Below are 22,706 nucleotides of genomic sequence, written 5' to 3'. Positions count from 1 at the left end.
CCATGAAGCATCATTCCTCATACATTAATTGCATCTGCATCGTGCATTGTGACGGTGTGATGTTGTGTTTGAGAGTGATGTGTGTCTCACTTACTGTGTCCTCTTAGTAGACAGCCTGTGCAGTTTTGTGAGAGTGCAGCATGTTTTCGGGGTTGCTGGTGTAAATGTATTCAGAAAAGAGAGACATGAGTGTGTGTGTGTGTGTGTGTGAGAGCGTGTATGTGTGTGTGTGTGCGCGTGTGTGTGTGCGTGCGTGCGAATGTGTGTACAACTGCATTTATTGTTTTCTGGGGTAGTCTGTGTGTCAGTATGTGTGTGTGTGACTGTGTGTAATGAATGCACAAGAGAAAAATCTATTTAAAAAAAAAAACTTTATCAGAGGAAGTCCCTAGAGAAAAAAAGCGAGATTGAGCAAACGTTTTGAATGAAGCATGGATACTCTGTAATGTTTTCTGTTTTTTAAACCTAGGAGGCTGTCCTCAGTGCCCCAGTTTGCTATTGTATGTGCTGTATCAGAATATTACTATTGAGTGTTGGCCAGCTTGTTTATATCCATCAAATAAAGGTGACTTTCTTTCTGTCTCTGTTTGTGATTTTCTTCGCAAAGTTAAAATCAGTTTAATCTTCACAGTTTTCTAATACTAACACAAACATGGTGTGATGCTGATGTAAAATGCAAACAGGCACATTGGCAAGTGAAGTTTAGTTTCAATTTCTTATTCATATTTTTCTTTTTTTTTTTTACTGTAGTAGAGTACTCCACTAGGAACTGCCTATGCTCGGCAGAAAACGTACTACGTGATTAGAATACCAAATAATTCAGCTAATTTGGAAACTTATTCCAATAACGATACATTCATTTATTACTGAAACTTCAACGTGCATATAATTGATACTGTTTTGTCTATTTTCACAAGTTTTGTAGAAAAATTATCAGAAAGTTCTTTTAATATTCTGTAATGAAGACAGATGCCGAGTTATCCTGCATTAATAACGTCATTAGCAGCGGCTGCCTGCACAACAAGAATAATCCTGAGTATGAAGACTGTTAACAGTATTTATTTCAGCGTTTATATATATAAATTCACACATGGAGAAAAGAGGTTTTAACATTAGAAATCTTTCTACATCATGTTACAGCCTTAGTATAAATACATTGTAGTTAACATAGTACCAGAGTCAAATATTATACTACATGCTTTATGAACCCATACCTGTACAGCTACATTTAAATTCATGCTGTAAATTCTTCATCATTAAAGCCTGACCTGGCAACATTGTATTTTGGCTACTACAAATGACAGGTGTTAAAAAAAAAATAATCATCAACAATCATGGCTCATTTCCAGCTCAGTACAGGAAAATGTAACAGCTGGACAGTCAGTGAAAACTTATTTTTATGCCTTAGCTGACAGCTGTGGCCAGATGTTTTCAGGTTGTCCGTCTTTGTCTGTCCATCCCATTCTCAGGAACACAATGTCTCAGTAACGTCTTGAGGGAGTTTCTTCAAATTTGGCACAAACATTCACTTTTGGCCTGAAGGATGAACTGATTACAATTTGGTGGTCAAAGGTCAAAGGTCACTGTGACCTCACAAAACACATTTTTGGCCATAACTCAAGAATTCATACACTAATCATAACACAAATGTCTAGTAGGATAAAATGTGATGATATTTTATGCCAAAATGATCAAAGATCAACTTCACTGTGACATCATAATGTTCTGCAGAAACACATGTAGACATTATGCAACGCTTTAACTCAGGAACAACGTCCCCTTGGAATTACAAGGTTCTATTTGACATTTTTGTCAAAGTTTTCATGGTGTTTCTGTCGTCGTTCAATGATGATTATTTCTCTAACAGACAGAGAAGTGTGACAGTAATGAATATCTTTCACAGCAAAATAAAATATTTTCATGTCAATAACTTATATTGTCCATAGTACAAGCGAATGCACATGATTTACCTGCTTGAACAGTGGCATAAGCATTTGTGCATCTACCATATGAAATGTTTAAGTCCTTTTTGCAACAGTTTTGGACTTTAACGTCCCTTTAAGAAGCCCTGTAACAAACGGTCTGCCCTGTCAGAGAGCCAGTACCCGGCCATGGCTGCCACTGCTCCCATGAATACAGACATGTAGACCAAATCTCCCTTAGCAGCCAGTGTGGCCAGAGCACAAATCACCACCCCAAAGAACATCTGCTGCAGCACCTCCACCTCATCATCTTGGATATCCTCAAACAGACCTTTCTCCTCAGAACCTACAGGAGGAAATGGATGTGTGAGTGGTTGCAGTGAGGTTAGGTGTTAGGTGTGGGTGTAAACATCCTTCTGTGTGTATGTTGAGACTCACTGGGCAGCTGCTTCTTCACACAAACACTGTCCTTGCGGCTGAATCCTTTAGCACAGTCACAGCGGAAAGAGCCGTCTGTGTTGGTGCAAATCTCATCCAGGCCTTGGCAGGCGAGGACCCTGTCACTACATTCATCTACGTCTGAGCAAATGTGACATGTGACATAATCTCATTAGAGACTTGTAGATTACTGCTGTTCCTCAGAAACACAGGATTGATACATGCTAATGAAATAATACTAAAAATGATCTCTAATTCGTAATTACCCATACACTTGGACCCTGTCAGTCTGTACCCAGAGGCACATTTCCTGCAGCGTGCTGGGCCGCTACCCATACAGCCCACACAGGCCGAGTCACAGGCTGAGGAAAGAGAGTGATCATGTAATATCTTCATTTACAGACTGTGTTGTGTTATCAGCAAGTTTTAAACATTCTTTTAAAAGCTGTAAGACGTGTACATAATTGTACTGTATCTTGAAAAGTGGTACAACTGGTCCCAAGGTGACACTGGAAAACAATTTTATTAACTTTTTGAAATGCTGTTTAAGCCATTTCTTTTTCTACAGCCTCATGAATCTAAAGATTTTCTGCATTTCTCCGTGGGTTTTGGACAAAAAAAACAGACTGAAGACATGAAAACATACAGTGCTTTTCAGACCCTGACCCACTGACCTCTGCACTCGAAGGACCCCTCAGTATTGAAGCAGTAGCTGCTGGAAGGACAGTTTCCCAGCTCAGTGCCACACTCATCAATGTCTATAAAACAAAACATATATTCAAAACATATATATGTATCCGATGATAATTCTCCTTGTCTTATGTCATATCAATATACAGTATATAGGGAGTTCAAGACTCATACACAAAGCTCTGCATACAGTACCTACACAGGTGTTATTATGGAGTGTCCACCCTGCTCTGCATTCCTCACACTGGTCACTCTCTGGGCCTGAACACTTACTGCAGGTACCAGGACAGCTGTGCACCTGAACCGCCAACAGACAACACAGCCAAGCAGCCTGCAGCAGGTTCCCATGAAGCATCCTTACTCCCATCTGCTCCAGAAGATAAAGTTGTTTATCTCCTCCAAAATATCACATCCAGGTCTGTTAAATGATGCTTGCAAGTTGTGAGCATAATAGCTAAGAACAGACTGCTGTCAAAATAAGTATAGAAGGGATAAAACAAGCTCCATGTTTGAGACAAAATACAGTTTAGCTTATATCCCATCACCCTTGAGATTATGTATGACTGTCAAGTACCCAGGTAGAATTTCCACTTCCTTCCTTCCACTTAATACTATTTCACTAAATTTAAAATGTAAATATGTATTTTTTTTACTTCACTACATTTACCTACATTTACATTTTATTTACTGTTATTATATTTCTAAATTTACAACAAATCAATCTAAATCTGACAATGGAGCAGTCAACAAACAATAACGTCGACCTTAAAACAAAATCTAGAGATGGGTAGTTGGTTTTATTTACCTCTTTCAAGTGCGTCGCCTGACTCTGGAGTAGTAAAGTTTCAACCACCGCAGACGCACTTGTTCCAGCTCACTAGAGAGTCGCCCATGTGACAGACTGTAACCCAAACATCCCGAACGAGCGGGGCACGTATCAGCCTCATAGCACCGCCACGCCAGAATGTAACGCAGCATGTAACAAGCGCTTCTCTGTGAGCGTAAACCGAGACTGGGTTACACCAATCACATCCACCGCCCCGCACATTTTAAAGCTGACCAATCACAACTCGGGATCTGCCACGCACAGAAATAAGCACATTTATTTATAGACAAGTGTGCACAGACCTACAGTAGTCCTACATGGACATATTTAGTCTGAGGGATTTTAGGTTAAACATTTTGCAGCTTAAAGGATATGACTTGTTATATTTTATATTTTTAATATAATCACCAGATTCAGTGGGAAAAAAGCCAAAACAAACAATGAATTGATAATTTAACTTAATGACTGGTGTAGCTTATTCCTCTGTGCCATACAGCTCCATTGTTGTCCAAAAACAACTTAAAAGACACCAGTGAGCCACATTGTTACACTGACATGTGACATGTTCCTCCAGTACACAAAACATGGGCACTGCAGCTTGTTGTGAGGCCGTCATACACATCCTACTGCACTTAATACTCACAAATGCATCAAATCCTCAGCTTAGAACAGACCTAAACAGATGCACTACTTACTCCTGCTTGCATAATGTTTGCTTAAAACTGCCCAGTGCCCAGATGTCATAGGAAATTCATTCAAATCTTACAGTGGCAAGAAAAGTAAGTGTAAGCCCTTTGAAATCACCTCTGTTCATGTATAAATTAATAAAATATGGTCAAATCTTCATCAAAGTTTCAAGTATGAACACACACAATCATTTTTAATTAATAACATCTAAATCATTGTATTGTTTATGTCCATACTGAAAACACCAAACATTCACAGTGTAGGCTGGAATAAGTATGTGAACCCTTCGGCTAATGGCATAAACAAAAGCTAATTGGAGATTGGAGGTGGTGTGGGTTAGAGCTACTTTGACTTGTAAAAAAAGACTTCTTAGAAAACTTACAAACAAGAATTGTTGATTTGCATAAAGCTGGAACGGGTCACAGAGTCATGTCAAAGAGTAAAAAATATTCCTCAGTCCACCCTTAGACAAACTGTCTATTAATGGAGACAACAGTTCTGTGGCTACTGGTCAGAGTCCAGACCTTAACCCAGTCAGAGCCGCTGTGGAATGACCTAAAGAGAAATGTTGACAACAGACAGAAGACGGCTGAGCTGAAGCTATTCTGTAGAAATAATGGTCCAGAGTTTCCACCAGCACTATGAATGTTTAATGACTGGTTTCATTAAAGACACAGGATGGAGGAAGATTACATCATATTTTCTGACCAATCAATGCATAAAACCAGGTCCTTCCTAAGGGTTCATATATTTTTTCTTGCCACTGTATGTGGACACATCTGGCCTTGAAAGTACTGAGAGGTAGAATCATCCACTGTTGATTTGGGTCTTTTAATGGGATTTGTTGACAACAACCACAACATAGGTTGTTGCCAAAGAATGTCAGATCTTTATTTCATCCATGACTTGGATGAACTTGTCCTTCATGGATGCTTTAAGGGTTTTGTCTCCAAGTTTTTCTCAACTCCAAGGTTATATAGTGATGCCCTCTGCTGGTTTTGTCCCTCTTTAGTCTTTGAACTCCATCCATATGAGCCGCCCCATTTCCACCGTGTCCATGTCTTTCCACCTGATGTCCCAGTGTGTCCCACAGTTAGCTCAGTTAGGAGTGCCTGAGTCTGAAAGGGAAGCTGGAACAGAGGCAGCCCCTGAAGAAGCTCTGGTAGATTCCTGTCACTGCTCGGATGAGAGTCAAATTTTACCAGAAGAAAACGTTCTCCAGCCCTGCCCAGCTGCTTGTCCGCATGAATGATGCACAGGGAGGCTGTGAACAGGTCAGAGTAAGGGGAACACATCTGAGGGAGACCCTTGTCTTCCCCCTTTGTCTTGATAACCTCCTCGTACTGATGCATCCATTCCTCCGTTCTCTCTATGGCTTTGCGGTTCAAAACAACCACAACTCGGTTCCCCCGGCTGTCCAGCTCCAGTAGCTTTGAGTGCAGCCACAGCAGAGGCCCCAGAGTGCACTGCTCCTTCCTGCTCCACTGGTCCACAGATACATTGAAGCCTTTGTTGCAGAGCAGAGAGCCGAGTCGACAAACTGAATCTGAAAGACCATCATCCAAATCTGGGGGGCTCAGCAGCACCACGTGACCCTTTCTGCTGACTTTGAACAGGGAAAACAACATGAATGTCAGAGAGTTGGCTTGTTCCAACATGACTTAATGTATTTTTTAGGAAATGTAGAAAAAAAAAAACTTACTCTTCACAAATCCGCCATGATGCCAGCTCCACACCCATTCTAGAAAAGTTAGAAACTTAAGAGTAAATATACATGTACAGCACATATGTGTGGGTAAAATGCACATAAGAATGCATACTTTATGAACAATCCCCACAACCAGTAAACAAGATTTGGTCTTTGAGGGGAATGAAAGGAGCCTTTGTGGTAAGCCCCTGAGGAAATACCATTCAAGTTGGACGACACATTTTTTTATTGTGAGTTAGTTACCAAATCCAGAGCAGAGAAATTAAACACTGCTCTGTCTGCTTCATGTACTGCAGTTTTTTTTTTCTTGGTATTCTTACATATTTAGCACACGTGATCCAAAAAGAAAAAGAAAAAAACTTACTCTTGACAAAATCGTGATGTAAATAAAATAAGAGCACAGCCAAGAAAACCAGCAGCACAACACCGACAACCAGGAGACTCCAGCGCCACCTGTCAGCTGCAAGGACCACAAAACAGAACCCAATTTATATCAGGTACTGTACATTAGCTGAATACAGTAAATCATCTCCCAACCAATATCAGTTTCTATATCAATAAAGTGTGTCAGACTTACTGTTAGTAAAGCAGAACGGACCCAACTCACGTCCCATTCCTTTTACTTTCACCTGCACAAATAAATAAACATGACTGAGTTATTCAGTTATTCAGCTTCAGGAATTTATACCCTATGACTTTCTGTCTGACTGTTGAGAATACTTTACCATAACACATGGTGAGAGCTGAAGGTTTATGTCTTCAAACGCCCCTGTTTTCTCCTGAGGAGGACACAGTTGTAACTCTTATTAGTTTCCTAAACATTCTGTGCAGCCGAACAGTCGTCCCTCCACCAGAAATTTGTTTTAAATGATTGTGAATCCAACTATGTGAAACGTATATAAAATTTTGCACAAGGCATCTGGAATATTTTATTCAATGGTACAGCCATAAAAACATGGATGTTTTGCTCAGTGTATACATCATAGAGCTTCAATTAAGTGTTGAAACAAGCTGAGACAGAGTATATATGTGATACTAGATAGTGTGGAATATGATGATTTTTCCAAACTCAAAGCACTCAACTGGAAATAAAAGTGGGAAAGAAGTTAAAATGAGGGGTACAGGGCTCACTATGGTTTCCATACCCAGAGTCCTTTGCTGTTTTGTCTCCAACTGCCATTTGCCAGCTGTTTTCTGAGGCCCTTCATCTCTTTGCAGCTGTTCTCTTTGTGACAGGGCCACACCTCACCCTCCAGCCTGCAGGGGGCAGATATGTTCCACAGCAGCATCGAGCCATAGTGGTTGGAGTGACCATGGCTTACAGACACTGACACGTTCTCCCACACGTTCCTGTGGGATCGATCTGGAGTAGACATACAGGAAACAGCAGCATACCAATGGTTAACTACCCATTGTTCACCCTGTCAAGTGAAACTGAAGAAGAGACTATAAATCTTCTCACCCGTGTTTCTGAAGGGGCAGCTTTGAGCGCGCACGTAGTTCTGATTATACCATGCCTAAAAACCCAAAACACGACAGTCATTTAAATCTGTGCAGGACACAGCTCTGTTGATTTGTTTTAAGTAACCCATCATGATGCGTAAGTGACTGTACCTGGAGACACATGCAGTGGGTCACAGAATAGAGTGGGATTTTCTTCTTGTTCCAACTCTATAAAGTCATATTTCAGAGAGAAATCAATTTTTTACTACATTTATCTAACAGCTGCAGTTATTTGTTACTTTAGAAATATGGATTTTATACACAGTGACATATGATTATCTTATAAAATACAAGGAACTGCAATAGATTAAAGCGTATTTCCCAAAACGTTGAAATATGACCTTAAACTACCCAACAGTGTTAAAGTTCAGCTCCACCTCCACAAGCTACAATAAATAAATCCCGTCTAGTGATGCAGAAATAATAATAATACGATGCTATAATAATGTAGTATTCTGAAAAGAGCCATCCTGCAATGATCACATTTACCACATTTAGTTGATAATATCTGTACTAACACAGAAGTCAAATTTCACTAATAACTGAGTATTTTTACATTGTGGTTTTGTTTCTTTTACTCGAGTAAAGGATCTGAGCTCTTCTTCCACCTCTGCACCAAACAAATAACAAACTGTAACAGCCACCAGATTTAGGCACCAACAACACTGACCTGACATGTCCCGTTCTGCTCATACTGGACGCACACAGAGGGGACGCTGTTATTGTTGCCATCGAACAGCAGCTCCACGTATTTCATGTCTTCGTGAATTGTAATATTGATTTTAGGCACTGAAAAAGAGGAGAAGAATAACTGGTTTATTGCCGAAAGACGAATACAAATACAAAACGTCACAAGGAAAACCAATAATGTGTTATGTGGAGGATTTTTTTCTTTTTTCTTACCACGACACTGATTCACACATTTCTTCAGCTTCTGGGAACACACTGAGGACAGATACAGTATGTGTCACACACTGTTACCATATTTGTAGCAGACACTTCTGACTTCTCAACCTCTGAAAGACCAAACTTTACCTTCATGTAGAGAAGGAGCGATAACTTCTTGTTTTAGATGTAGCAATTCATGAGGATAAACAAACACTTTAGTGCTGAAGGAAACCCCAGGTGGCTCAGTAATCACCATGGACACCTACAGAAGTCACACACACATACACACAGAGTTTATAAGACAAGCTGGGTGGAAGTGACACACTATATCTCCACTGACAACACAGAGCTTATAATCCAGTACTCTACTGTACCTTTGCCTGGTTTTGTTGCGTAAGAGCTGCGTGATTAACCGTGAACTCCACCTTCTTGCATGTGGGTATGGTAGACGGTGTGTTGTAACACACTGTCACAGAGGCTGTTGTAACACAGAGAAAAACATGTCAGAGATGAGGGCCACAGAAAAGGTAATTTTACCTGTCAGAAAAGTACTTCAAATTCACTTCTACACCCACTCTTCACATTCCTTTTACATGATCCTTTTCCAATCAACTTCCATGTTTGCGCTCATTCATTCTTCCAGTAACGATTTCCCAACATCCCACAACACTACTCTTTTACAGCTCACTGTCAGATCTTGGATGGTGTTAAAAAGACTTTCCGCTCGTAACTACATTAACTACATTGTCGTTTATAACTTTGACAAACAGTAGAGAAGAAGAGTAGAGTAATTCTTCACTGTGATGGGTTGCCTTTTACAAGCAAATTGAAAGTCTCTGCAAATTGATTTTCACACATTACTGAAATAAAAGGAATTCAATAGCCGTCCTGATGTCAGGAAATCACTTAAAAAACCTGTGGTAGACTTTGGGAGATGGTTCACAGTAACACAAAGACCAATCAGTGGATTGGATAATGGATTCAAACATACAAAACCGTTAGTACGGTCATTTAATAGCAAGTAATGACATGACAGTGGGCTGCATGTAGTCTTAGTTTATACCTTTTGGATCTCTCATCACCTCACTGTAATCCTCCCCATCAAGCCCAGAGTGGTCTTCATCCTCCGTGTCGTTATCGGGATGGATGTGGAGCTCCATGTCTATCACCAGACATAATGTACAAGACTCGCTGCTCTTTGAGCAGAGCTTGAAATACGCCGTTAGGTTTAGAACATCCACAGCATCATTCTCCAGCAGAAAGGGTATCTCATCCTTCATGGTGCATTCAGAGAGACCCTTAAAAGAAGCAACATTTGACAGGAAAAACTGTTTTACATTTTACTCAATCAGTCTGGAGAGCAAAAATTTGCTGTTCAGAGGCCGATATTGGGGATTAATGTACATACAACAGCCCTATATTGTGAGCAGATGGTAGGTGGCTATAAAACCCTTTGCCTGCTTTTATTAACTGTTTGAGTATAAAACACTAAATCAGTGAGAAGGGAAATTAAAATGTCAGAGCAGTGTACGTCCATATTGACAGGAAATTAAAAGTGTAATCTGTACTGCAGCACAGGAAATATCTGCTTCAGTGTATCCAAGCAGTGTGCACTACAGTACCTGTGAGCAAATGACTTCATCGCTGTCATGTCCAGAAACCTCCAAACCACAGGCTGACATGGGTATGGTCAGTGAAACCCACCAAATGAACCATCCAGGTAGATACATGTTGTCTCGGGTCACTCAGAAAGGTTTGAGTCCTACAGCCGGTGTCTGCACGTATTTCTCTCCAAGAGCAGCGTGAAAATGTTTAACAAGTCCAGAGTCTTCCTCCCCATCATGACTTTCGGTTAGAGATAAACGTAATGATAATATCCTGGAAGAAACTGCACAATTGTATGGCGATCAGTGAATCGTGACAAGCTGCTGTGGACACTACCTGGGTTTCACCTTTGTTTATTGCCTGGGGGGGGAAAGAGACTTACTGTAAATGACTGCCGGAGTAGGTTTTCTTTGACAGCTCTTTCTTTGCTGTGAATAAAACTTAAAGCAAACTATCTCCAATAGTTTTCTGGTATAAGACTGACTTGATGTGTCAAGTTCACAAATCCCTTAGCAGAAGCAATGACTGGGAACTGAATAGCCCCTTCTTAACACACCTTCAGGCATGACGCAAGCAAACAGTGCTATGAGATAAATGTGTATAATTAACGTAACATTAGAAATTGTATCAAATTACCCCCATAGGAATATCATCTAGGTTACCTACTGTGTTTAGCTCTTGAAATGTTTCCTCTCCACAGGAAACTCAGCTCCACACCTTGTCAAAACAGTCTGGAAGTGTGTGAGTCATGAGAACATGTCAGAGACCTGACTCAAGAGATGCCCCTCCCTCCCTCCCTCCCTCTCTCTTTCTCCCTCTCCCTCCCTCTCTCTCTCTCTTTCTCCCTCCCTCTCTCTCTCTCTCTTTCTCCCTCCCTCTCTCTCTCTTCTCCCTCCCTCTCTTTCTCCCTCCCTCTCTCTCTTTCTCCCTCCCTCTCTCTCTCTTTCTCCCTCCCTCCCTCTCTCTCTCTTTCTCCCTCCCTCTCTCCCTCTCTCTCTTTCCATTCGTCTATCTCTGATTTAGTCTCAGCACAGTCCCTTATCATATTAAAGGCCACCATTAAAACTCCCTCATTACTGTGTAACCAGCACAACCTTGATGGATCAAAGTTCACAAATACTTTTTCATCAAAACACGACTCCACCTTTGCACAGTGGATTAAAGCAGTTTTATAAACAGGCCTGCTTTCTAAACAGTGATGGCACTTTACAGCTGGCTCGTTAGCAGAAATGTATTATATGTTGCTTTTCTTGTTACATGGATTTGGCATGGATTCCTTCCTTTGTGGTTCCCAGTAAACTATGCCATGACAAACAAGTTTATCACTTCTGCTCAAAAGAATCCACTCACTTCCATCTGCACTAGTAATGCACTCGAGGGAGAACAATCCCAGATGAAATACAACCACACACACGCATAGCAGCTCGACTGGTTTTACCACATAATGGTGAACTAAATACAAAAGCCCTATCTGCCTCACTCCTGGGAAATGTGTTCAAACCAGACTCAAAACAAACCGTGTACACTGACCCTGAACTTTTCCATTTTATACATGTTTATACACTGGTTACTGGTTAATCTTGAGTATTTGGATGCTTATCAGAAGGTTATTTTAGCAAGAGACTGTAGAATTGATCAACTCTGCTGCTAACTAGGCTCTTACAAAGCCTGTAGTAATGATGTAGTGCTTGACCACGGGTTGCTGTTACTCAGCATGGTTAATTAAGTTTACTTTTATGCCGTTGATTTTAACCTTATAATTTTATGTGAATAATAAAGCTGTCGAATCGATGACCGGATTTGACAACTCTGCATTCAAGCCACTTTGGAAGATAAGTTGTTGTCGTGCTGTTGTGCTGTAGAACGAAGGTTTTAAATCCATCATTTTTTTAGAATGAAATTCTTAAGTTTGGAAGTATTATTCTTTACAAAATGAAACCATGACACCATCTGACAAATCCACTACATACATATTACTTAATTAAGTTCAAGACAACCAAAGATCTGGGATGCTTTTTATTTGTTTATATTAGTAACAGCTTGAGAGTCTTTTCCCATGATGAATTAGCATTTGTCTTATTTTTATTCTAAATTAAATCTTTTCAAGTGATTCAATGTGGTTCCCAGTTAAAGCTGTGCAACGATGAAATCATCCAGGGCTCTCTGCAGGGCAGACTCAGCAGACATGAGCCAGCAGTCCAGTGTTGTGGGAGAGACAAAACTGTAGTCAACAGCGCTGGATCTACACAGGAAAAACACAAATTAATCTTTGGCTATTGATGATAATTATAGCACTCTCTATAGCTCTTTATAATACCAACTAATAGTACCTGGTGACGTCAATCTCCTGGTCTTTGATCTTGAGTTTTGATAAGGGAGTTTGCTGCACCTCCTCATAAACTGCTGGCTTTAGAACTGGACACACAAAGGACAAATGATAAAGAAATGACTAATGAATCACTTAAAGAGACACAGTTCAAAAACATTCCTCTTTATTAATACATTATTTCTTTATCAACCACCAAACTGGATGCAAATATTGATTCAATATATTGTTGACCTGATATTAAATCATAAACGCAAACTCAACAGTTTTCCATGCTGTGCACAGATGAACATATGAACACACACACCCACCTAAAATTCCTTCAGTGTTGTTGTCAGATGGCTTCTGTCTTAAAACCGGCCACAGGAATTTTTCACCGTCCTTCTCATGAACTAAGATAACAATGCGGACATCTCCGGCTGCCACATCTACTTCCTTGTTCCTCTTAATCACTGTCACACTAGAAAAATATGCACCTTGTTTTAATTTTTGTTGACATACACCCACACAGGTCATTTCACAATTTCACTTTCACTCCCCAAGCTCGTTATTAGAAACACCTGTACATCTGCTTATCCATGCAATTATCCAATCAGCCAATCATGGGGCAGCAGTGCAACACATGAAATTGTGCTGATGCAGGTTGGGAGCTTCAGTTAATGTGAGTGTTTTTGAAACTGCTGATCTCCTTGGATTTTCACACGCAAGGGTCTCGGGAGTTTCTACTCAGAATGGTGCAAAAAAGACAATAATTCAGTGAGCAGCAGTTCTGTGGAAGGAAACACCTCGTTGATGAGAGATAGACAACAGATAAAGCAAAGAGCAAAGGGAGGCCGAATTCAGTATTTGTGCGGTGTTCCTAATAAAGCGCCCGGTGAGTGTGTCTTGGCTGAAGAGGTGCTAAGCTATGCAGGGCGCACGTGAGGTCACAAGATGCATCAGTAAGAATGATAAAGTGTCAGCAGAGCTAAGAAGATGTTAATCAAAGAGTCTTCACACTCCAATACATTACTGACAAGAGCTCTTATCATCTAGAATAATTGAAATCAGCTGTGGGAGTGTGCTTCAGTTATAAAAAGCAGTTTGCAGGTGTTTATAACTTGCGAATTAATGACGAATTCAACATCATGTGTATTGTCAGTGATTGGCGCTGCCCTGCCCTTTTAAACAGCTCCTTTTGATAAAACATGAATTAAACTGGAATATTTCTGTGCCTCAGTGTTTCATTTTCATTTAGCCTAATGTCAAACCAGAGGGGCAATTGATTTAAAGTAAAAGTTCAACTTTTAAGGAAATATGCTTATTGGTTTTCATGCTGAGATGAGAAGTCTGATACCAGCATTCATGTCTCTACAGTAAATATGAAGCTACAGCTTGCAGCTGCTTAGCGTAGCTTAGCTTAGTGTAAAGACTAGAAACAGGAGGAAACAGACAGCCTACCTGGCTGTGACAGTGTAATGTTTCTTGGTGGACCACAGAGATATAAACTAAGTTAGATGGCTGCTGGTGGTATGTTTCATCTTTGTGTATGGACATGAGAGTGGACTCACTCCTTTCATGTAAATCTCAGCTAGGAAGTCAATAAGTGTGTTTCCCGAACTGTTGAACTAGAGTCGCTCTGACGTGACCTCAGGCCACACACCTATACACACCACTGAGCATCATCATGGTGGAATTCCTGACCATTACAGTTCAAAGTCACCTTCCAACCGTGATGAGATCCTCTCCAGTGTGGCGCGTCAGTGTCTGCCCATCTTGTATAGTCACTTCATTGGTGTAAACCTCAACATACTGGTCAGCTTGTAAGTGGATGACGATTTTTTTGAAGCCTCCATTTGCTACTGAGTCAAGCTCACCGTTCACAGACAGCTCTGGTAGAACAGAAGAACAAATGCACACCTCAAACTAGGTGGTAAATATGGATTGAAACTAACACAAAGATTATGAGACAAAAAGACAACAATTTTCTATTACACATGGAGAGCGAAAGGTATATATCATCAATGTGAAGGAAAATAGTGATGGCAAAAAGAGGAACATTACTGACCCCTGTTGGGATAGTGAAGTAGCTTTAGGCGGATATTTCCAGTGACATCAAAGCATAGTGGAAGAGACTGATTCTCAGGTTTTAGCAAAAACCTGTGGGATAGAGGAACTAGAGATACGCAGAAACAAAGTCACGGAGCAGATGGAAACACATGTCCTGAAAATAAACTGCTTTTGCACTCAATTACAATTTAACCAAAATAAAGATGCATTACAACATGTTTGATAATGAGTATTCTAACCAAATCTGGACTTTGGTGGTGATCAGTAGATATGTACGTCTATTGCGGCACAGGCATCAAACAGTGTGTTAGGAAATCATTTGAGATTTACATTTCCAAGGTAAAATCATGTCTGTGGCAATAGAGAATTAAATACATCTACTACTACACTCTCAGACTCACAAGATTGGAGGAACCCAAATGAACTTACCATCTGTAGGCACAGAGAATAAAGGAGGACCCAGACGAATCGAATCTGTCAGTAGTAAGTAAAGGCGGACATGCAAAAATATTAAAATAAAAGAATGGAATCTCTCTAATGAAGGATGGACTGAATTTTGTTGCTCTTTAATATGGATCTTTTGATTATAGTTTAATGAGGAAAAAAATTAGTTTTTTTCAAATTAATTGGCTTCATTCTTCTTGCTTTGGCTAAAAACAAATAAAATTATATAAAATGGACAGGATTTGTTATTATGTAATATTATAGCGATATTGACCAGGAGTGTACTCAGTTTTGTTGTGTATTCGTTTCTATTGTCTTTACTAAGAAACTATTGAACTCTAACTGGGTTAACTATGTGAGGGAACAGAAACAGATAGATTTTACATAAACTATACAATGAATTAAATCAATGCATTACTCTACCAGTGGCTGCTGCCGGTGCCACAATGGTGGGCAATATATATGAATAATCCTCTACATCAAAAGCCGAAGCGTCTTGAAAGCCCACTAGATGATAATTTCCTGTAAAAAATGTACACAAAGCCAGTTATATACATTATATTACAAATCATTAGAGGATATTGAATTAATTGAAGAGGAAATTGCATTAATTGACATCTATATTCTGACAGCTAACTGCATCTTTACAACAAACCACTAAAAACAAAATTAACCACAGGCTTAATCTAATATTGATTTAAATACTCACAAAAGTGTCATAATGTGTTTTTTCATGTACTGTTGTTTTTACATAAATGTATTTTCATTTTTAATAATCTGTTGGTTCCTGTATTAAAATACATTCTAATTCACATTAAATCATATTTATAATTTTTTCACCTGTGGAAATCTTTTAGAAAACGCTTTTAGTGTCCATACTCTGAAGACATAGCCTGAAATAACTTTTCTTTTTTAGAGGGGGGACATTTTCCTATTTGGCTATATGATCTTTGCATCTTTTATTGATTGATTTATCATTGGAGGGATCAATTTACAGGATTGTCCAGCCTTGGTGGAAGTATGCACTGCCTCCATGCTTGTTAGTTGAACATAGGTGGTTGGTGCCATAATTACAAAATTTGAAGTATGAGTCAGAATTGGCCCAGAAATAGAAGTTAACCTGCAAGTTGTTTTGTACTGCTGTGTGCAGTGAGGCCATAAAGAGGGCGCCCGCTTCTCCTTTGACTGAAAACTGGAAAATAAACAGTCAAATTTAATTATTAAACATCTGTTATTATCCTGCATATGTACATTTTCATCTCATGTCATTTTTCATTTTGTATGTACATGTTAGTTACAACTACAATATAACTAGTAATATTCAGAAACGCCTCTATAAAATTTGAATATTACACATTTAAAGTTACTGCAGTCTTTGCTAGTATTACTGATAAGAATTTCCTCAAAGAAAAAACTGTGAGATTTTGTATTTATGACACAACTACCTCAAAATTATTTTCTAAAACTATTTCCTTTTCAACACAACACAGAAGTAGTCCTACTCTGAGCTTTTTCCAGACGCTCCTCAGTGTGACCAACAGGGGCGAGCCAAATTTTTATCTTACATCAAAATTCTTACATGTGTGATAGGGGAGGCTGGAAGGTAGAAAAGAGAGATCTTTGTCTTCAGGCTAAGGCAAAAAACTGCACCAGTCCCACTTTCATTTGTCAGTCCATCACAGGTAAACAAGAACCTGCAATGCTTCTTCATACCTCCCAACCCAAGCGGACCAAGAGTGTGATGAAGAACAGAACTACATCATTGGCAAAGCAGAGGTCTGTCATGTCAGAGACCAAACCTCACCAAGACTTTGCTAGATTATACAAGGACTGAATGATCTGTGGTCTTAGCCAGAGCACCGCTTATTCAAGCAGTACCACTTACAACTCTTGCTGAATGATCCCTAAAGAAACATATAACTGTCGTAAGGCTTCCTCACATTGCTCATATAACTTCCCATCATGATCTCTCCAATGTCCTTACAAATGTTTTATAGCTGTGCCTCATACTGCCGAAGTCCTGGCCTTCATCTGCAGGTTGCGAGCACACATGGCTATGGATTCATGTTACTTCTTCCGGAGGTGATGTAATTATTGTCAATACACAGTTAAATGGGCCAAAAGGTTTGACCTATTACTAGGCTCTGCAGAGGGTGACGGGAAATGACAGGCAACTCCATTCTCTAACCCTGACCGGGGCCATATTTTACATACAATAAAATAGATGTAATGTAGTTTTATCAGATCAGTGTATATGTATGTATGTGCTAATGTCATACCTGCAGGGTAGCCAGATTCATAAGCAATTCTCAGATTTTGGTCCTCTAAAAAGAAAAAGAAAACAACATGAATTTAAGATACAACATGAAACAAAATAATCAATTGGTTAATCACTTAATTCTTGTTCATTGACTGTATTTCATGCTCAAATTTTTCAGTTCAGTTCCACAGCCAAAACTTGAAATTTGATTTATCGATACCCACAAACTGAATACAGGGAATCTATAGTTCTCATTAAATTCAATAACTGTATTTCTGCATTGTAATTACACCGCCTGATACCAAATAATGCAAACATGTCTCATCTGAAATAAAGAGAAAAAGAGAAGCTGAATACTATTGATTTTCAATTGTATGTTTTGTTCACATTGTAGATGCTCACTCATCCCTGAAGCTGCCCCCATCCCTGAAGCTGCCCCCATCGGAAACATTCCTGGAGCGGCTTGACCATGCCCTAGAATACGTTCCCTTTGTGGCGGTTCCCCTTCCTTGGGTTTATGAAGCACGTCTGTGTTCTCCCCCGGAGGCTTGGTGACCACCATGGATGTGAGCGGGGTCACAAAGCCGTACTTCAGCGACAGCTCCATGGCCTCTTTCCTCACCTGCTCCTTCTCAGGTTCAGATAACTGCAGCCTGTGTCAAGAGTCGTGTACACATATGTTTTAAATGTCATAGCTGACGTGACAGTAAGGTGTGAGGAAATTGTTTATCTTTTGAGACAAATTTTGCAGCCATCTGGCATTCTCCCACTTTGTGCATATTTCAAACATTGCTGTTTAATTTTCAGAGAAAAATCATCAGCTAGAAATGAGAAACCTGCTTTTGTTTATTTCTGTGAGCCCTGGGGAAATGGCCAAAGACTGACTGACATAAAATCAGTCAACAATTGATAATTGATCATTGATTAAATCATTTAAGTCATAGCAAAAGTGATAAATATTCTCTGGTTCAGCAATTTTAAGATGTCACCTCAGGTTCTGGGAAACTGTGATGGGCCTTTTCCAATATTTTCTTAAAGTTCATAGACTCAATAATTCATTGATTATATAGAAATATGAATAAATAAATAACTGATTACAAATAAGAACAAAGAGAAAAGGTGGTCGACATTACACTCACTCTTTCTCCAGAAGCTGTTTCACTGTGAGGTAGGCCCAAACCCTCTGGATGAGGCCGTCAGATACTGTTTCAGTGGACTCCACAGTGACGTTTGACTCAGAAAACGTCACCTTTCTAGTCCCCTGTCATATAGTCCAAATGAATTGTTAAGTATACACAGGGACATTCACAACTCTCTGAGAAGATTACAGCTGATGTGCAGTGTGGATTGAGCCTTACTGAAATGGCCAGAACTTGTGGGGTGAAGGTTTCGATATCATTGTCAGTGATCTGACCGGCCACCACGATCTCAGAGCCGTTGTAATACTGGCTGAAATTAGTCTGGGTTAGATTGGTCCCACCCATATAGATCATTGTCACGTCCGTCAACAGAGGAGTGGCCACCTCTTTATAGAAACCCTGTTGACACACATTGAGGACACCATAGGAATGCTTCATCTCTCCACAGTCAACTATGCTCAGTTTTGTCTGTGAAAATGTAGCAGATTCAAATGATGAGCAGAGTATTCATCATGTGAAGGAAGGCAATTCAAAAACACCTTCAGCTGTAAATCAGCATCAGAGTCCTCATAAATCCGTCGTGCCACACCGTTGTTCTGCAGTGACATTGTCTTCAGGAAGTCAAAATTGACATCAAAGCCAAAACCAAGACAGTAGAGCGGGAATTTATCTGCAATTGCCTTTCTGACATTTGACTGTATTGTTTCAAGAATGGTCACCCCTGCAAAGACACAAGACACATGGTTTAAATAGGCAAGTCGAACTGACACGGTACAATCAAACAACTCTCCTGTGATAAGTGAAAGTTACTGTGTGTACACAGACTTAATTGTTAATAGTGTTTGTGTCATTTAAAATGAAATGTCCATGATCTTCAAAGTCTTGCACAGGTGGGTTTTAATCAGCTGACAGGAGACAGGAACTGAGAAAAAGACTGTAGTCAAATCAATGACAGGTCATTTAAAAATGGACTGTGCTGTTAGGGACCATATATTTATTTCTTTAAGTATTTGTGCATGTGTCTTTTATCATTACCTGAGGTTGGGTCTCCATCAGTGAGAAGTATAAGGATCGACGCTGAGCCTTCTCTGGGATGCGCATTCAGCATCCTCGCTCCTTCCAACACTGCTTCGTTAATGTCTGTGGCTAAAATGAGATGAGAAAAATGTTGAATTCCTGACATTCTGCTGTAAAATACTTCTGAAATAATCTGACACTCCAAAATAAATATATTCATTGTAAAACCTCACCTCCTCTATCTGTAATACCCTGAGCAAATTTCTTGGCACTATTCAGGTTTTTGTTGCTGGCCTGAACAAGTTCTCGTCTCCAGTGAGAAACTGAGCCATCAAAAGTGATGAGACCAAAGTAGTCATCCTCTGACAGGTCATTCAAGATATGGATCAATGCTATTCTGGTCTGAGGAAAAAAAAATATTTATGCATTAGAACTTTTTTTCAAGTAAGATACCATTTAATAATGTTTGTTTCATGTGCGTTCTTAAATTGTGTACTAAATAAAGTTGACCGTAAAAGTAACATACAGTAAACTAAAAACTAAAATGCCTCCTCACACTGTACCTGTTGTATTTTTCTGCCATGCATGGAGCCACTTTGATCAATAACAAAGACAACATTCTTTGGTATGCGGGGAAGACTAGATGGAGCAAAGTGATGAACAAAGTAGCCATCTGATTTCTTGAGGGGAGTAAGAAGAAATTTGGATTAGTTAGAAAAGACAGGTGAAGATAGTCAATAGTCTTCCAGGAAGTGAACTCTTGCTGTACCTTGATGTGTCCGAGTGAGGAATCCCTGTTGACATCATAAACAATAACCAGATCTCCATTCATACCCTGCTTTCCACAGCTGTCGCACGTTTTCTGTTGGTCCTCTGTGGGGTAGAAATGCACCCACGCCTGGAAACAGGAAGAATCAACAAATGGGTTTCATTGGTGAAAGAGATGAGTCTCTATTTCATCCGATTTGATTAGATTCATCCATATTGACACTGCATGGTGTTGATAACTGCTGGTAGAAGAAAAATGCAGTTTGCCATCTAACTACAAAGTGCTGTTGCAAATGTGCATGTAGATATACTGTATATTAATATGAATGAGGAACACTGTGCACAAGGATGAGCAATAGTGGTATGTACATTGTTATTATGGGTTAGGGTTAGGGTTACAACATTATGAGTCAAACAGCTAAATATGGGTCAGAATAAGATATCATGTAAGTTAAATGCAATCAGAATCATGTGTCATTGCATGCTGTACCTGTTTGCCTATATGTGTTTTGGTGATGGCATTAGCCAGAGCTTTGGTGCTTAGTCCTCCTTTAACCTCAATGAAACTGATGCCAGCTTTGTCGTGAATGTACACATCAACCTGGCATTGAGAATAAAACACAGTAGTTAGAAGCTGGGACCATGAAAGATGGTTTTACCACGGCATTATTTCTTTTATTTTTTTCCTGGATGAACAGAGAGTAGATACCAACAGGAAAGACGTACCTTGAAGTCTTTGACTGGTTGCATGGGGCGAGCGTGGATTTGCAGCTCGTATTTGCCAAGCCTGCGTTTCAGTAGTTCCTCATATGTGAGTTCAAAAGTCACCTTCTTGTGAGCAGCGACAGTCACGGAGGTCTTAAATTCCTCCAGGGTCCTCCCCACAGAACTGCAACACAGACCATAAACATACTCCCTTTAATTAAATTGAAACAATGTCTTCTTGTGGCCCCTCATCACAGGTTATGAACTTAGTGTGGGTATGAATCATGATTAATTCAAACAAACAGCGATTTTTTTTCTTCTGAGATTGTTGCATTTGATGGATTTTAGAAACCTGGAGATTTTTTAACTTTTATTTTGTTCCTTTCCCAAAGGACACATGAGCGTGTTCTACAAAATTCAACATAAAAACCACCTGTATAAGACAATAAATTGATCTATTGATCCATGTTGTACCTGACAAGCCCAGCACTTTGGCCACGGGACACAGCCTCGGTGTACTGCTGCTGAGCTTGCTCCTTAGCTTTCACAATGCCATCATACACCTGTCCTTCTATAAACCTGAAGAAGACCAAGAAAAAGACCTTGTTTATAAACATACTCCTGACGTGCCCATGAGTTATTTGCATTTTTTTTTTTTTTATGTGTAATTCATTATTTGAAAATTCTTGTAAATATTCACAGGTCACTTTTGCTTCACATACATTCTGAATTTACTAATGAAGGCGTTCTTGGGAATCCGGACAAGGAATTCGATTTCCTTTGACTCTTCCATACGATTGACCACACGGCTTGTGATGACAGTAGTAGAATAACGAGCGGTCACTGTGGAGTTGATGTGAAAGCTGTAGATGTCCCAGTCATCCTGAGCAAATATGGGAAGCACATTTCACAATAATAAAAAAAAAGGCTTCATTGATCACTGGCTGACAACTAGCTGACCAAAGATCAGATGAAGCTGAAAAACACAGCATTGGTGGGAGGTATCAAAGAAATCTCATTGGTCTAACCACAGAAACACCCCATTCTCATTGTTTTTCATTTTGATATCACAATGACTTTGCACATGTACACTAGTGATACTATTTGTGTGTGTGTTTGTGTGTGTGCAAAACATTTGCATTACATTGACTTACAAAGTCCCTGAAGACCTTCTCTGGCCTTAAGGTTTTCCTCAACATAAAATTAACCTTTACCAAGTCTTAACACTAAAATATAGTTTGTTTTTTGTCCCTAAAAGTGAGTTGAGACCCTCCACTGTGACTGCGTGGATAGACGTATTGAACATTAATGCACATTCAAAAACACGTATGAACATGAAACCACAACGACGGTAGAGAGCCAGCAGGTGCTTCAACCTGCGCTTTTTGATGAAACTGACAAAGATGCAGAGGAACAGTAATATAGATACATCTATATAGATTCTGTGTCCTTGCTGTGTGGTGCTCTGTCGTTTAGGTTTTGTGAACTTACCTTGTTTGGCAGTGTGGTAACCAAAGCCAGCAGCAGCCCAAAGAGGGTGATTTGCACCACAGCTCTCTCCATGATGGCTCCCACCAGAGTGCAGCCCGGGCGGCTGAAACCGTCTTTTAAACTCAAACAGACAAGGACAGCATTAATGTGTACATAAGTTTTTTTTAAAAGGGCAAATTCTTCTTTCTCTCTCCTCCTGCCTCACTTGCATGTGACAAGCACACACACACACACACACAC

General features: G+C 39.8%; 3 protein-coding genes across 8 annotated transcripts; all 3 read right to left on the bottom strand.

Moving 5' to 3' along the window:
- Positions 1 to 1,043: 1,043 nt before the first annotated feature.
- LOC130180313 (protein disulfide isomerase Creld1) lies at positions 1,044 to 4,002 on the bottom strand. Its single transcript, XM_056393810.1, has 6 exons — positions 3,856 to 4,002; positions 3,246 to 3,417; positions 3,035 to 3,118; positions 2,627 to 2,722; positions 2,361 to 2,501; positions 1,044 to 2,268 (listed from the first exon to the last, which is right to left on the bottom strand). The coding sequence occupies exons 2-6, from the start codon at positions 3,415 to 3,417 to the stop codon at positions 2,048 to 2,050; spliced, it is 714 nt and encodes a 237-aa protein (XP_056249785.1). The 5' UTR covers positions 3,856 to 4,002; the 3' UTR covers positions 1,044 to 2,047.
- Positions 4,003 to 4,135: 133 nt separating this feature from the next.
- Positions 4,136 to 11,010, bottom strand: il17rc (interleukin 17 receptor C). Of its 4 annotated transcripts, none has more exons than XM_056393776.1 (15): positions 10,934 to 11,010; positions 10,285 to 10,550; positions 9,726 to 9,960; positions 9,037 to 9,140; positions 8,810 to 8,924; positions 8,678 to 8,719; positions 8,445 to 8,563; positions 7,886 to 7,942; positions 7,734 to 7,788; positions 7,417 to 7,634; positions 6,997 to 7,050; positions 6,849 to 6,900; positions 6,636 to 6,731; positions 6,266 to 6,304; positions 4,136 to 6,169 (listed from the first exon to the last, which is right to left on the bottom strand). In XM_056393776.1, the coding sequence occupies exons 2-15, from the start codon at positions 10,390 to 10,392 to the stop codon at positions 5,487 to 5,489; spliced, it is 1,977 nt and encodes a 658-aa protein (XP_056249751.1). In that variant the 5' UTR covers positions 10,393 to 10,550; positions 10,934 to 11,010; the 3' UTR covers positions 4,136 to 5,486. The 4 variants fall into 4 exon arrangements, with proteins under 4 accessions (XP_056249751.1, XP_056249743.1, XP_056249772.1 ...); XM_056393768.1 differs by having other exon boundaries at positions 10,285 to 10,627; positions 10,934 to 11,009; XM_056393797.1 differs by having other exon boundaries at positions 10,930 to 10,962.
- Positions 11,011 to 12,268: 1,258 nt separating this feature from the next.
- LOC130175949 (inter-alpha-trypsin inhibitor heavy chain H3-like) lies at positions 12,269 to 22,619 on the bottom strand. 3 transcript variants are annotated; one of them, XM_056386674.1, is made up of 22 exons: positions 22,467 to 22,619; positions 21,698 to 21,858; positions 21,450 to 21,554; positions 20,997 to 21,159; positions 20,761 to 20,871; positions 20,272 to 20,400; positions 20,066 to 20,182; positions 19,736 to 19,904; positions 19,521 to 19,631; positions 19,025 to 19,206; positions 18,705 to 18,884; positions 18,486 to 18,607; positions 17,749 to 17,999; positions 17,366 to 17,410; positions 16,207 to 16,278; positions 15,510 to 15,608; positions 15,072 to 15,116; positions 14,641 to 14,748; positions 14,296 to 14,464; positions 12,905 to 13,053; positions 12,598 to 12,682; positions 12,269 to 12,509 (listed from the first exon to the last, which is right to left on the bottom strand). In XM_056386674.1, exons 1-22 carry the CDS (start codon positions 22,536 to 22,538, stop codon positions 12,395 to 12,397), a joined length of 2,760 nt encoding a protein of 919 aa, XP_056242649.1. In that variant the 5' UTR covers positions 22,539 to 22,619; the 3' UTR covers positions 12,269 to 12,394. The 3 variants fall into 3 exon arrangements, with proteins under 3 accessions (XP_056242649.1, XP_056242669.1, XP_056242659.1); XM_056386694.1 differs by lacking the exon at positions 15,510 to 15,608; XM_056386684.1 differs by lacking the exon at positions 16,207 to 16,278.
- Positions 22,620 to 22,706: the final 87 nt, after the last annotated feature.

Source organism: Seriola aureovittata, chromosome 2 (genome assembly GCF_021018895.1).
Source record: "Seriola aureovittata isolate HTS-2021-v1 ecotype China chromosome 2, ASM2101889v1, whole genome shotgun sequence".
NCBI lineage: Eukaryota > Metazoa > Chordata > Actinopteri > Carangiformes > Carangidae > Seriola > Seriola aureovittata.
The sequence above is the reverse complement of the archived record's forward strand: the minus strand, read 5'-3'. Positions and strand labels throughout refer to the sequence as shown.

What these genes read in the sequence shown, in the direction of transcription:
- il17rc (XM_056393776.1), bottom strand. Translation starts at nt 10,392, where the DNA reads ATGTATCTACCTGGATGGTTCATTTGGTGGGTTTCACTGACCATACCC. An exon ending in CTGCCCCTTCAGAAACACGG is followed by an intron (nt 7,635 to 7,733) that starts GTGAGAAGATTT and finishes TGTCTACTCCAG; the next exon opens with ATCGATCCCACAGGAACGTG. An exon ending in TCCGTTCTGCTTTACTAACA is followed by an intron (nt 6,732 to 6,848) that starts GTAAGTCTGACA and finishes TGGTCCTTGCAG; the next exon opens with CTGACAGGTGGCGCTGGAGT.
- LOC130180313 (XM_056393810.1), bottom strand. Translation starts at nt 3,417, where the DNA reads ATGGGAGTAAGGATGCTTCATGGGAACCTGCTGCAGGCTGCTTGGCTG. An exon ending in GGGGTCCTTCGAGTGCAGAG is followed by an intron (nt 2,723 to 3,034) that starts GTCAGTGGGTCA and finishes CTCTTTCCTCAG; the next exon opens with CCTGTGACTCGGCCTGTGTG. An exon ending in TGTGAAGAAGCAGCTGCCCA is followed by an intron (nt 2,269 to 2,360) that starts GTGAGTCTCAAC and finishes TTCCTCCTGTAG; the next exon opens with GTTCTGAGGAGAAAGGTCTG.
- LOC130175949 (XM_056386674.1), bottom strand. Translation starts at nt 22,538, where the DNA reads ATGGAGAGAGCTGTGGTGCAAATCACCCTCTTTGGGCTGCTGCTGGCT. An exon ending in TTACCACACTGCCAAACAAG is followed by an intron (nt 21,859 to 22,466) that starts GTAAGTTCACAA and finishes ATATTTGCTCAG; the next exon opens with GATGACTGGGACATCTACAG. An exon ending in CAGTACAAAACAACTTGCAG is followed by an intron (nt 15,609 to 16,206) that starts GTTAACTTCTAT and finishes CATTTTTTACAG; the next exon opens with GAAATTATCATCTAGTGGGC.